Source organism: Dreissena polymorpha, chromosome 3 (genome assembly GCF_020536995.1).
Source record: "Dreissena polymorpha isolate Duluth1 chromosome 3, UMN_Dpol_1.0, whole genome shotgun sequence".
NCBI lineage: Eukaryota > Metazoa > Mollusca > Bivalvia > Myida > Dreissenidae > Dreissena > Dreissena polymorpha.
Genome location: NC_068357.1, coordinates 5,868,467 through 5,884,412, shown reverse-complemented (window position 1 = coordinate 5,884,412; position 15,946 = coordinate 5,868,467). Strand labels below are relative to the sequence as shown.

Genomic DNA, 15,946 nt, shown 5'->3' with positions numbered 1-15,946 from the left:
GTTATTGTGCATGATTTGATTTCAAAAATATATTGGCACAAATGATAAACATTACAAGATGACTTGTCACTCCAATTAAATGTAACTTGCTAAAAGGTCATGGTTACATGGACACTTGAAGTTTGCATCTTTTCTTTATTCGTATAAAGAGACAGAACATGTCTCCAGGTCCCTTACTTCATTGTACAAGATGGGAATATAACATAAATTTACAACAATAATCATCATATGTTGACGTTGCGTCGAGCGCAAGAACCCGCCTAGTATGCTCATGGCCTATGGCACACTTTTCTTTTAAAGGTCAAATTGTGTTAGGTATATGATTGTTTATGCATAGAGACAATTGAAGTTAATTTGGCAAAAATATTCCACATTCTGTACACTCTTGTACAGCTGGTCTTAAAACTGGTGGACAACTATGTGAAGCTAGGTGTCTATTCAGCACATTTGCTAAATATTTTTAGTGAAATAACTTAAGTTATTGGTTAACTTTATAATTTAATTATCATCAACAATATCACATTATTTGTATAGATGGAGACCTTGGTCACAAATTAAATGGTTACAAGAATATTAATGGTAATGTGTTTTGATTAACCTAAGCAGAAACTTTTCATTATAAATTTCACATTGTTACAAAATAATGCGGAATAAGTTTGGAAAAAAAATATTTGATGAATACATAAATTATGTACAAAATTACTTTGCATGATAAATAAAATCATTTTTTAAGTTTGAGAACTTTAGAATACTAAATTTATAAAAACTTAATATTTTGATTGCAATAACATTTTTTTTGCAAACAATAATTATTGACTTGTGATAGGAATATCATCTTGTTAATATGTGTATCAGCAAGAAAATGCTAAGCACTTCCAGCAAAATGTACAGGTCAAATGCAATCCGCACAGGCTTATCAGGGACGACACTTTCTGCTTGTTTATAAAAAGAGGCTGTTTATAAATAAAACATTTCATAAAGCGCAAAGTGTTGTCTCTGATTTGCCTGTGCTGACTTCACAGGCTAATCTGGTACTTCACTTTACAAACTTGCATTAAACCCCCTTTCCACAGAGCTCAGCCAATATATAATTCAAAGATCTTGTTCAAGAAATAACAATCTAGTCGCTCCTGTTCACTTTTACGGAATTAGGAATATTCATAAATAGTTAAATTGATTGTATACAACTCTGATTGAATATTAACCAACCATTTCAATAATAATTAGAATTTATAAGGTTATTTTATGACAGTTCTATGCAACTAAAAATACCAGTATATTTAATAAGTTTATGACATGTCCATTTCATTTACACTGCTTTACGAAATTCAATTATGAAAATGCGAAAAACAAGAATGAAAAACAAGTAAAGTGATGATCAATTTGATAGGACATATTTTTGGCTGCATTCACATGTTAATTTATTTTATGGCATGTTCACAACCAATGTTGGTGTCAGATTAGAGCCTTTAGTTCCAGTAGTTTTAAGCCATTTTATTTCCCTTCTCGCTGCCTTTGAGCTGTGCTCAATGAAAATGGGGTTAAATGCATGTGCGTAAAGTGTTGTCCCAGATTAGCCTGTACAGTCCGCACACGCCAATCGGGGAAGACACTTTCAGCTTTAACTGGATTTTTGCTAAGAAGAGACTTTTTTAACACATTACCACTTACATGCGTATTTTCACGTATTTGTAGTCTCTTAGAAAGTTATATTTAATGTAATACCTTTCTTACTAGATTCAAGTTGTTAAGGCTTCATGTCCAAACCTTAGATACTGATGAGCAGCAAACAGCATAAAACCTGAACAGACTACAAGTTACTCGCAGGCTGTTCTGGTTTTATGCTGTTAAAAAAGTCATTTTCACTTTGCTTCTTACACGGGAAAGTGTTAAACCAAACATGCCATAAAAGCTGAAAGTGTCGTCCCTATTTAGCCTGTGCAGACTGCACAGGCTAATCTGGGACGACACTTTATGCATATGCATTTAACCCCCTTTCCACAGAGGGATGATAACTCAAAAATGCTTACGCCTAGGATCATGAAACTTGATAGGTACATTGATCAAGGCTGGCAGATGACCCCTATCGATTTTCAGGTCACTGGGTCAAAAGTCAAGGTCACAGTGACTGAAACAGTAAAATGATTTCGGGATGATAACTCAAGAATGCTTATGCCTAGGATCGTGAAACTTCATAGGAACATTGATCATGACTGGCAGATGACTCCTATTGATTTTCAGGTCACTAGGCTAAAGGTCAAGGTCACAGTGACTCGAAACAGTAAAATGGTTTAAGGATGATAACTCAAGAATGCTTACGTCTAGGATCATGAAACTTCATAGGTACATTGATAATGACTGGCAAATGACCCCTATTGATTTTTAGGTCACTAGGTCAAAGGTCAAGGTCACATTGACTCGAAACAGTAAAATGGTTTCCTGATGATAACTAAAAAATTATTAGGCCTAGAATCATGAAACTTCAACGGTATATTGATCATGACTGGCAGATGACCCCTATTGATTTTCAGGTCACTAGTTTTGGAATGTTATCATGCATATGCACAACTTTTTAAAAGGGGTATGGCCTCTTCAAAAACATTGTGCCAAGGGGTGAAGCAGTTTTCCTTAAATGGTTATGGTAAAAAGCATACTGGAAGTCACATTTGTACTCCAATCCTCATGCAACTTGGTCAGATAATGTGTTCTTATTTACTTTAGTATATCAGCTAAGTTAAAAATAGTCCTACTTAAACACATTGCTACCATGTCGTTTGACATTTTTCCCAATACCGATAAGGCACTGGTGAAATCTTGTAGACAGTCTAAAAGATATATTTTTAGTCCAATTATTATGAAACTTGCTAGAAAGATGTTTCTATAAATGATATCTAGGCCCATAAAATGCTTCTGGTCTGTTTAAAGGCTTTGCCACAAGCACTTGGCTAGGTTTTTATGCCCCTGAAGGAGGGTATATAATGATCGGACCGTCCATCTGTCTTTACGTCACACTTTGCATTTAGGTTTCTGCGTTTAGGTTTCCAAAAATGCTCATAACTTCTATGTCCCATCAGATAGCAACTTGATATTTGGCATGCATGTGTATCTCATGGAGCTGTACATTTTGAGTGGTGAAAATTCAAGGTCATCCTTCAAGGTCAAAGTTAAAAAAAAACAAATCAAAGGGAAGTAATAAGCTTCAAAGGGATATAATTATCTGTACCTGCCAAATGATAAAAAAATAATAAATCAAAGCAGCGCAGTATGGGGCATTGTGTTTCTGACAAACATATCTCTTGTTTTGTTGTTGTTTTTTTGTAATTAATTTTATGTATACTCTTTATATTCTATGTAGTGCAGTTTGTGTAAGGCCCATATCTCTATTGTGTATTATTAGAGTATGAAATTAATTTGCACAAATGATCACCATATCATGTCAATGTTTTGTGTGCAAAAACATTGCACTTGAAGGTCAAGGTCACAGTCGACTTTTGAATAATTGCATAATCCTCAAATGGATATTATAGTGAAAAAATATGTTTGTGTCAGAGCCATAACTTTGAAGAGCTTTAGCAGATTGGTTTTCAAAATAAATTGGCTTAAATGATCACTAAGTCGAGACAACAGGGCGTGTGTAAACTCTATCTTGCTCACTAAAAGCTTAAGGTCACAGTGACACTAAGCTTGTGAATATTGCTTATATAACAAGGGCTGTTTGTAAAAGATGCATGCCCCCCATATGGGCTGTCAGTTGTAGTGGCAGCCATTGTGTGAAAACGTTTTTGGCACTGTGACCTTGACCTTTGACCTAGTGACCTGAAAATCAATAGGGGTCATCTGCGAGTCATGATCAATGTACATATGAAGTTTCATGATCCTAGGCGTAAGCTATCTTGAGTTATCATCCGGAAACCATTTTACTGTGTCAAGTCACCATGACCTTTACCTTTGACCTAGTGACCTGAAAGTCAATAGGGGTTATCTGCGAGTCATGATAATTGTACCTATGAAGTTTCATGATCCTAGGCGTAAGCGTTCTTGAGTTATCATCCGGAAACCATTTTTCTAAGTTGAGTCACTGTAACCTTGACCTTGACCTAGTGACCTGAAAATCACTAGGGGTCATCTGCGAGTCATGATCAATGTACCTATAAAGTTTCATGATCCTAGGCATAAGCGTTCTTGAGTTATCATCCAGAAACCATTTTACTATTTCGGGTCACCTTGACCTTTGACCTAGTGACCTGAAAATCAATAGGGGTCATCTGCGAGTCATGATCAATGTACCTATGAAGTTTCATGATCCTAGGCATAAGCGTTCTTGAGTTATCATCCGGAAACCATTTTACTATTTTGGGTCACCGTGACCTTGACCTTTGACCAAGTGACCTCAAAATCAATAGGGTTCATCTGCGAGTCATGATCAATGTACCTATTAAGTTTCATGATCCTAGGCCTAAGCGTTCTGGAGTTATCATCCGGAAACCATCTGGTGGACGGACGGACATACGGACGGACGGACCGACATGTGCCAAACAATTTATCCCCTCTTCTTCGAAGGGGGCCATAAAAAAAAGATTGTACATATTAATGTAAAATCTGTAGCTTTGTTGTGCATGACTGATTTAAAGAATAAATTGGCTAAAATGATCATCATTTTAAGACCATGTGTTGTATCATGTGCCAAACCATGTCACAGTTGCTCAAAGGTGAAGGCTAAAGTTACCAATTAAAGTGTGTGCACTTTATTTTCAATTGGATAAACTGACAATACATGTCTGACCCAAAATGTTATTGTGCATGATGGAGCTTTAACATAGATTTGCAAAAATGACCATCTTTTTAAGGGTCAACTTGTGTTTGGGATAGAACTTCTTTGTGCACTTAGAGAAAAGAGGTCTATTAAGCACACATGTTCACCATTTTTGGCACAAGTACACACTTATATGGCAGATCCTTGAAGAGGTTACGAAACAATGGTAAGATATCTATTTAGCATATTTGCTAAATGTTTTGAGAGACCAGTAATATAGAGCTTTGGGCAGTCATATTCAGAAAAAAAGTCCTTTTCTTTTGACATTTTGTTATATTTGATGATAATATTACGTCTTATTCAAGTTTTCAAGTAAAAAATCATATATTAACAAACAAAAAACTTAGTATAAATATATTGATATGATATGATCCATATAGGAGGAAATCCACAGCAAAAACTCCATAATCAGCAACTGCTGCAACAGCAATCGCAGCAGCAACAGCAGCAACAGCAGCAACGGCAACAGCAATTACATCATCAGATTCATCCATGTAATTGAAATTTGTTCTTTTTAATTTTAGTGATATGCATGCAAGTATAGATCTGCCATACATTTACCACATTACCAAATAAGGTTTGCGTATCATGTTATTTATGCTGTATCTTAATAGCGTTTAGAGAATCATATTATTCAATACAAACATTTAATTATTCAATACAAATAAGCAGATGATGTATTGTTCATTACCAGCTCATTCTGGAGGAAATCGGAATCATCAGCAGCAATTTCAAGAACAACAACGACGGAGACAACAACCCGTACGAAATGTTCCGCCCGAAATCGGCACGGAATCGCAAACTAAATTCCGGGCGTAAAAAATATTTCCGGGCGTATTTTTCTATATATGATTTTAAGAAGAGGGGCGGATTCCGGGCGGATTCCGGGCGTAATCCGGGCGGAAAACAGGGGCGAAATATGTAAATGAGGTGGGACGGAATCTTAAATTACGGGCGGAAAGCAGTTTATGGGCGGAATTCAGATTACAGGCGGAATGTTAAAATTACGGGCGTAACTTAGATCACGGGCGTAATTTAGAAACCGGACGGAAATCGGATTACATGCATATTGTAAATATATCCATATACCCATATAAGGACAGGCCATTTGAAAAAACAAAAGGTTATTTATTAAACTCTACAGTCATTAATGTAATTATGAAATAATAATTAAAAAGGAGCAAAATTTTCAAAAAAGAAGAAGAATTAAAGGAGTGAATTAAAAAAATAAGTGCAAATAGATTTTTAATGCATGGTCATCCCTCAGACTTAAAATTATAAGTGGAAACTGTAAAAGTCAGCAATAGATAAAACATATTTAATTAAAATGTGTTATTGTTATCTCCTAATATTTTTTTTTACCAGAAATAATTGCCAATAATAATGCAAAACCTAAGAGTATAATTCATGATCACAAGTTCACAAGTCTGTCTCCTTTTCAGCTTCTCACAAATTAAGTATAAAAATACTACAAAATATGTTTTAGAATCTGAACATGAAAATTATAAATTAGATCAAAGCTTTATGCTGAATTAATTATACTGTGACTGAAATAGTTGTGTCTATAATGAATGTTAATTGATGGTACAAATGTATAAATAAAATTAAATATTTTTATTTAAAAACGTTTATTAAGTTATAAGTTACTGGAAATATTTTGTTCAGTACTTTGGTTTAAATTAAATTTATTAAGTTATTATTCAGCTTCATAGAAATTTGCTTAGTCCAATATTACTCTCTGTAAAAACTACTAAGTTCAAAATTCCGTCATGTGGCTTCACAAATATTTTATAAGAATGAAATTCTGCCCCACGAAAGAAACAAATTGCAAAATTCCGTCCACAAATCTCCATCATACAAATTATAAGTATAAAAATACGCCCGGATTTGTTTTACGCCCGGAAAAAAACAGTTGAATTACGCCCTGAAATAATTTTAGTTCCGGGCGTAAAACTCATTCCGCCAGTTGTACGGGCGTATTCCGCCCCGATTACGCCCGGAATCCGCCCCATTATTTCGTACGGGAACTCGCTCAGCAGTTTCGAGGAAAAGGGCAAAAGGATTTTTTTAATGAAAAAGCTCATACGTTGACAAGTAACTGGAATAATATCTGTTCAGATTTATGTTAGCAAGATTACACATTTTCAAGAACAACGACGGCGGAGACAACAACTCGCTCAACAACAAGGGCGGAGACATCAACTCGCTCAGCAGTTAGTAGAACGACGACGGTGGAGACAACAACTCATTCAGCAGCAGCAAAAGATTCATCCATGTATTTTAAACTGTTATCTTAGTGTTTGTGATATATATGTTTACTAAGATCTGCTTTACAATAACCGTACAGTTTTGTGGGAAACAAATCTTTAAAAAATAAAAAATAATGTTATTTTTACCATATCTTGATGTTTTTCCATGTAATATATTCATCTGCTTAACAAAATAACAATATAGTGACCCAAACTCATAAACCAAGGTTTCAGTGAATAAAACGTACTTTATGTTAAGTAAGCTGAATATGAACATGTTATGGTTAACTTTAGAATTTAACCCATTTATTCCCAGTGGACTCTCCCATCGTCCTAAATTGGATCAATTTATTTCTAAAATTAGGGGTGTCAAGTATATTTATTTCTATATTTAGAATATTCCATAAAGAAATTCATTTAAGCAAACAGCGCAGACCCAGATGAGACGCCGCATTATGCGGCGTCTCATCTGGGTCTACGCTGTTTGCAATGTCCTTTTTTCAGGACGCTAGGCATTAATGGGTTAATTATCATCAACAATATCACATTATTTGTATAGATGGAGACCTTGGTCACAAATTAAATGGTAACAAGAATGTTAATGGTAATGTGTTTTGATTAACCTAAGCAGAAACTTTTCATTATAAATTTCACAATGTTACAAAATAATGCGGAATACCTTGGGGAAAAAAATATTTGATGAATACATAAATGATTATGTACAAAATTACTTTGCATGATAAATAAAATCATTTTTAAAGTTTCAGAACTTTAGAATACTAAATTTATAAAAACTTATTATTTTGATTGCAATAACATTTTTTTTGGCAAACAATAATTCTTGACTTGTGATAGGAATATCAGCAAGAAAATGCTAAGCGCTTCGGGCAAAATTTACAGGTCAAATGCAGTCGACACAGGCAAATCAGGGACGACACTTTCTGCTTGTATGATATTTTTCATTTCAAGATAGTCTCTTCTTAGCAAAAATTAAGATCAGGCGGAAATTGTCTTCCCTGATTAACCTGTGCGGACTTTTCATCTTGTTAATGTGTGTATAAGCAAGAAAATGCTAAGCACTTCCAGCAAAATGTACAGGTCAAATGCAATCCGCACAGGCTTATCAGGGACGACACTTTCTGCCTGTTTATAAAAAGAGGCTATTTATAAATTAAAAAATTCATAAAGCGCAAAGTGTTGTCTCTGATAAGTCTGTGCTGACTTCACAGGCTAATCTGGTACTTCACTTTACAAACTTGCATTAAACCCCCTTTTCACAGAGCTCGGCCAATATATAATGTAAAGATCTTGTTCAAGAAATAACAATCTAGTCGCTCCTGTTCACTTTTACGGAATTAGGAATATTCATAAATAGTTAAATTGATTGTATACAACTCTGATTGAATACTAACCAACCATTTCAATATAAATAAGAATTTAAAAGGTTATTTTATGACAGTTACATGCAACTAAAAATACCAGTATATTTAATAATAAGTTTATGACATGTCCATTTCATTTACACTGCTTTACGAAATTCAATTATGAAAATGCGCTTAAACAAGAATGAAAAACAAGTAAAGTGATGATCAATTTGATAGGACATATTTTTGGCTGCATTCACATGTTAATTTATTTTATGGCATGTTCACAACCAATTTTGGTGTCAGATAAGAGCCTTTAGTTCCAGTAGTTTTAAGCCATTTTATTTTCCTTCTCACTGCCTTTGAGCTTTGCTCCGTGAAAATATGGTTTAATGCATGTGCGTAAAGTGTTGTTCCAGATTAGCCGGTACAGTCTGCACACGCCAATCAGGGAAAACACTTTCAGCCTTAACTGGATTTTTTGCTAAGAAGAGACTTTTTTAACACATTACCACTTACATGCGTATGTTCACGCATTTGTAGTCCCTTAGAAAGTTATATTTAATTTAATACCTTTCTTACTCGCAGGCTGTTCTGGTTTTATGCTGTTTAAAAAAGCCATTTTCACTTTGCTTCTTACACGGGAAAGTGTTAAACCAAAAATGCCATAAAAGCTGAAAGTGTCGTCCCTGTTTAGCCTTTGCAGACTAATCTGGGACGACACTTTACGCATATGCATTTAACTCCCTTTCCACAGAGCACGGCCCATTTATATTGTTATACAAGGCATGTTAGGGATTATTCATCAGCTTTTAAACGATATTCTTGTTCATCATGTACACGGTTTGTAAAGAAGGATTCTTTGACAATGAACTTATATTGACAAAATTAAATTTATTGAACAGAAAAAATGATAAAGAAATGTAATTGTTCATTTTAGTTCATTCTATACTGTTAATGAGCCGTTTTCTGTGAAAAGGGGATTATTGCATGTGTGTAAAATGTTGTCCCAGATTAGCCTGTGCAGTCCACACAGATTAATCAGGGACGACACTTTCGGCATAAACTTGATTTTTGCTTTCTTTAAACGAAAAATATCATAAAAGCGGAATGTGAAAACAAATAATAAGTATATTATAAATTATTATTTTTTTAGCCCAGGTTCTCATGCATATGCTGAATAAAGTTTGTACAGAAAATGTCTTAATGTTAGTTCCATTTTCAGCCTCCCAAACAGCAGCTGGACATGGCAGCCCAAAACATCACCATGGCAATCAAGGTAGGTTTTTCTGCACTGTCCCTCTGTTTCACATGGTGTGTGCCAACCTGTAAACTGTATCAAACATAGACATGTGTAAACCAATATATGATAGGGATATAGAGCATGCCCATATCTTTGCATGCCGTGTACACAAAAATAAGTGCATATTCCGTATATATATATATATATAGTCAAAGGGAATGTTTGTGTCCTGCCCATTTCTTTATTCTACATCTTTTATTTAAAACAATTGACACAAGTTATTCCCATATTAATTTGATGTGATCGTCAGGCGCCAAACGAAAATGGAAATCATGAAACGCGCCAAGCTTCTGAAAGGTACTGGCATTTTTATCAATGAAGGCCTGACTAAAATCAATGCAGAAGTTCTTGCTTCATTGCGTCTTAAAGAGCCGGAGTTGGTGGAGAAGGCCTGGTCCCGCAACGGGAAACTATTCGTTCGTTATCGGGGACAAGAGCGCAAAGAACAAGTGACATTCGATAAGTACAAACTCTGGATGGCAAAGTCACGGCCAACCAAAACCTATTCAACAAACAAAACAACGTACGCCCGATAAGTATCAAATGGCAGCGCCTCAAATCGTCAAACATAAATTAACAATAGAACAGTGACAAAACTCTGGTCCCGGAAATGGCAACCATCACCTTTGAAAATACCACCGTCCGTGTAGTTCCCCTCCGAAATCATGTTTTTGATACTGCATGTAACTATGTTTTTGTTACCTAAATGTAATGTGCATGTAACTATGTTTGTATTACTTTTTTTTAAATGTTATTCGCAACACACACACATTCATACACGGACTCAAGATAAATATTATGATTTATAAATATTTGTCTTTTATATGATGTAATAAGCCTAGGCACAATCTATGAATAAACGTTGTGTAATGTTTTTTGGTAGTCTTTCGGAAAAATCAGCATTTAAAATGAAACTGAACATTCACTACTATTAAAGTGCTAAAAAGTAACATTTTCTAATTATGTACATAATTATTGTCTGTACGGTTTTACTTGTATTTATGTCCTCATGAACTGTGAAAGATTTAAGGATATTTATCTATATCTATAAAAAAATAACTTTTTCCTATTATAAATAGATTTAAGGGTATTTATCTATATTTATAAAAAAAATCACTTTTTCTTATTATGTACATAATTATTGTCTGTATGGTTTACTTGTATTTATGTTTTCATGAACTGTGACATATTTAAGGATATTAATCTATATCTATATTTATATATCTAGCGGGCGTTGCTTAGAATATATGTGTTACAGAAGATCGCACTCAACCACAGACACACAAACACACGCGCACGCACACACACGAACACGCACACACACGCATGCACGCTCGCGCACCCGTACACACGCACACATACACACACACGCGCACACACACACGCACATACATTCACACACACGCGCATACATACACATGCATAAACCCGCGCACACACCCCCTTACACGTACATGCACAACACACGCACATTACATTCGCGCGCAACATGCGCGCGCTCACACACACACGCACAAACACACGCGCGCCGAACCACCCCCACACAATTTTGTAGTTCTTACTGTTATATTACTACTATTATAAGTTACATACAATCTACGGAGTTTTATATACACGTTTTGTTTCTCAGATCACTATTTCAATTATTTTGTGTATTTCCAGTGTATGGAAGTGCGCTTTTTTATGTCGCTCATGAGCTGTGATAGGGTTAAGGATATTTATCTATATCTATATTTATGTATATAGCATGCGGTGCGAAGACTATACGTGTTATAGAAAATACAGAAAATATGTGTATTATATAATTTGTGTAATTGTCAGTATATTGTATTTGCTCTACAACTCCACTTCACTTATGTTGTCAATTAACTTCTTTCCAAACAGGGCAACACATTTTTGTAATCATTTTTGTTAATAAAAAATAAAATATTTATTGAGAGTAAGACGCTCATGATTTTGTTATATGAATAAAACACATCTGGTGGTATTTCTAGTTCATTTTGTTTTCGGAACTAGATTAACTGCAGGCAAGATACAGTAAAAATGAAAATACTAGAGTTACATTTTATAGGTACAAAATGCTTAAAAATATTTTGCTTATCAAACAAAAACGTGGGAATATCCGTCAGTCGATCTAAGTAGGTTTCGTTTTTCGTATATTTCAGATCGACAATGCGACGGACATACGAATGTACTCGTGTATATGTCTTTTGATCTTAGCACATATCGTGTAATGTTGATATTTGATAAACGTTTCGTAGACAACAGTTAATTAAAACGTGAACTGATTGCATTAATTGTGTTTAACAATAAATGAAGATATACATATATACTCAATAGATGATTTACAAATACAGTAGGTGCATAGGTTCTTTTTTACTGTCGTGAACCTCTTGACAAATAATAGCACAACAATGTTTGTATAAGGATACATATTTTGTTATTGTAATAGTCATGTTATAGTCATTATTGTAACCTAAGCGTTTTAATTATTACAACGTTTTGTTACGAGATACATGTACACACAGTGCAAAAAAATAAAACAGAACACGTGCATGTATACACACATGCACTCACATACACGCTTAAAAACACACATGAACATACGAACGCACTCAACCGCAGACACACACACATACACAGGCGCACCCGCAGACACGCGTTTTACACAACCAGCACACATGCACATACGCGCGCGCTCGTGCGCGCGCACACACACACACACAAGCACGCACACACGAATACGTGCACGCACATACACGCAGCCGCGCACACACAAACCATACAAAAACACGCACACACGCGCGCACACACACACACGCGCGCATTCACACACATACCTGAACCGGCGCGCACACTCCTTTACACGAACATGCACAACACACGCGCGCAACACGCGCACACACACACGCACTCACAAACACACACACACAAGCACCGAACCACCCTCCACACACAATTTAGTAGTTTTTGTTTTGGTATATTATTATTATTATAAGTTACCATACCATCTACGGTGTTATATATATACTTTTATACTCAGATCACTATTTCAATTATTTTGTGCATTTCCAGTGTACGGAAGTGCGCTTTTGTATGTCTCTATTGCAGACAAATCGTTTATTGTTTGTTTTTTTCACTTTTGTGATTATTTCTGTTTGCTTCTTCTTTCTATGGACTATTCAGCTGTTTGTATCCATAATTTTTGTTTTCTTTTTTCGTCTGTATGTAATGATATCTTATGTCTTATAATAGAAACCAACTGGGCATTTTTTAAAATAGGGACCAACTGGACAAGCATACACAAATTATCATTTACATCACCCTCCACTTCTTTTAATGATTAAGATATGTACTTTAAATGTAAAAGGGCTAAACAATAAAGACAAACGTATAAAAATCTTCAAATGGTTAGACGAAAAAAAAGTAGTATAATCCTATTACAAGAAAGTCACTTGACACATACTTTAACACAAACCTTAAAAGATGAATGGGACGGAGATATCTATCTTAGTGGTCAACATACTAATAAACAATATTAAGGCGTTGCCTTTCTGATTAAAAATAATATTGGGATCACAGTCGATATTTTTAACGAAATAATAATTGGCAGACAAGCGAGTATAGATATCAAAATTCACGAAACACAATTAACATTAATCAACGTTTACGGCCTTAACATAGATGATTCCACTTTTTACGAAACAATACAATCCTTTATAAATAATAACCAAGATAAAAACATTATAGTCGGTGGTGATTTCAATACTGTTCTTAACCCATTATTAGATAAAAAGAAGGGGAACCTTTATACTCATCCTAAAAATACACATTTTAAATAACATAATTGAAAACTACAATTTGATAGACATCTGGCGTACAATATATCCAAACGAAAGCAAATTCACCTGGCACTCAAACACAAATCAACAATATTTTGTAGATTAGACTATTTTTTAATATCTGAGTCTCTTTGCAACATTATTGACACATGTAACATAAAACCAGGATTTATGACTGACCACTCTCTAGTTAAACTTAAACTGCACAATATACAACCTGAAAGAGGCCCAGGATACTTTACTTTCTACTACATGTTTGCCTTTTATTATATATTTATTATGTTCAGCACAGTTAGCTTAGCTTTATATTTACAACATTATCGTTCATCACCAACATGCAGATGCTTTGTTACACATGTTCTGCACTTATAATTGTAATCCAATATATGCATTAACTGTGGATTATTCAACACACACTTAGTTATTAGTAAAACTTCTTTAACCCGAGCTACACTCAGGAAGACATATATGGGCCGTGCTCTGTGAAAAAGGGGTTTAATGCATGTGCGTTAAGTGCCATCCCAGATAATCCTGTGCAGTCCGTACAGGCTTATAAGAGATGACACTTTCCACCTAAACAAGATTTTTGCTAAGAAGAGACTTTCTTGCAACGAAACATATCATAAAAGAGGAAATTGTTGTCCGTGAATAGCCTGTGCCACACTTTACGCATATGCAATAAACACCCGTTTCACAGAGCACGGCCCATGTATATTTTTACTGTGGGCTATTCGACAGACTAAAATGTTCGACCATCGTACTAATTATGTGAAGGAGACATAAAAACATAAATAAATGAATATTAATTTGATTGTTCTCGCTATTTAACGCCGCAAACACATCCCTCAATCCGTTCCTGGCTATCAAAAGCTGTAAACTATTTGCCCTTGTAAGATAGTCCCAACATAGCTCGGTAATAAATAAGTTATTGACTTATTTTTGATATCACAGAAAATAAGAGACTGGCAAATGTGCGTTATCATTTATCGAGGTTGTTATTGCTTATAAAAATTTCCCTGTACTATGAGATTTTAGTTTGTGGTTTAGTCACCATACGTTCTCGAGATATCAATGCTAAGGGTTTAAAGGTTATCATATAAAAATAAAAACCTTCAACTTGTTCTTATATATATTCTTCTTTTATTTCCTTCCAGAGCGGTCGTTCAAGAAGTCGTCTAAATCGAAGCGCAAGATCATCATGGCTGTGACGGGCTCGTTCATACTGCTTTTCTCCTTGTGTCTGTGTATGCATTGCTGCAGGGCAAGATCTCGAAAGTAAGACTTGTCATGGATGTCTTTGGCTTTATGCTACGCCAGGTTCAAACTTCCAGTCACTGGCTACAAGTTTGAATATTTGACCAAAGAAAGGTGCAAGTGAGGCATGAAGACGTAAATTTAATAATTGTACCAAACTTCCAGTCGTTTTGAATGGACTATGTAGGTATCACTTGGTCCAGTAAATCTGTTGGTCGGTCTGTCCGTCTGTCCTTAACTTCGTGTAGACTGTGATTTCATCATAAATTGAACGTTTTATACTCAATTAGGCAAAGTGATTCCCTTTACAGACAGTGTAATGCACGCAATATCCACGTGGCTTCAAGGTTGAGGTCACAATAGGATTGACCAATCAAAAACAGCTCTTTATAGGCATTATAGAGCTCGTCTGCTCTCGCCATTTCCCTTTCTTTGAAGTAGTCTGAAATAACTTGACAGATATATTGATCTACATGACTGTGTGTTAAGCGCATGAACCGTTTGGCTACCTTGCAGGTCAAGGCAAGTGAACTGTTGGCATTTTGATACTGTTCATGCAAATGAATGGTGTGTTTTTTTTTTAGGATACAGCTTGAAGTCAACTACCGTGAGGCGGTGGAAAGTGGGTACCAGCCTCTTACCAGCCCGCCCTCTCTTATGGCAGTCAGTGAAGATCTTTTCAAGGCAACTTTCTGTGGTGCCAAGTCATCATTCCCAGAGTCTTACATTCCGGATGTCCCAACAAGATCAACGTCAGACCATGCGCAAGAGATGGTCATTGTTGGTATGATTGCATTTTCTCATTTTTTTTAAATATGGGTAGAAGGTACTAACATAACAAAGGTTGTTTCTGAAATCAAAAATTAAGAGATGTCATAATTGCAAGAAAATCGGATGTACACCTTAAAACGTTTGAAAGATCAAGAGAATTTTGGAACGAAATATGTATGGGTAAATTTATATAAAATATCTAACTGAAAGAAGACGTTGCACAAGTGACGTTCGCTTTCAGTTCTCTGACCTGGGTAACTTCAGATGTCATCAAAAACAAGAGTTTTTTGTTGCAATAAAAGTCTTATTAGTATTATAGAGGATTTAATGTAACGCTGTAAGTTTTTGTG

At 35.2% G+C, this 15,946-nt stretch overlaps 1 protein-coding gene across 1 annotated transcript in view; it reads left to right on the top strand.

Annotated features, from left to right (window-relative positions):
• The window catches only part of LOC127875353 (uncharacterized), a 50,352-nt gene that overhangs the window by 16,317 nt on the left and 18,089 nt on the right, over window positions 1-15,946 (top strand). The window contains exons 7-10 of the mRNA XM_052420354.1: window positions 6,963-7,088; window positions 9,652-9,705; window positions 14,726-14,846; window positions 15,410-15,609. Coding sequence (XP_052276314.1) covers window positions 6,963-7,088; window positions 9,652-9,705; window positions 14,726-14,846; window positions 15,410-15,609 — 501 coding nt within the window. The remainder of the gene's footprint in view (window positions 1-6,962; window positions 7,089-9,651; window positions 9,706-14,725; window positions 14,847-15,409; window positions 15,610-15,946) is intronic.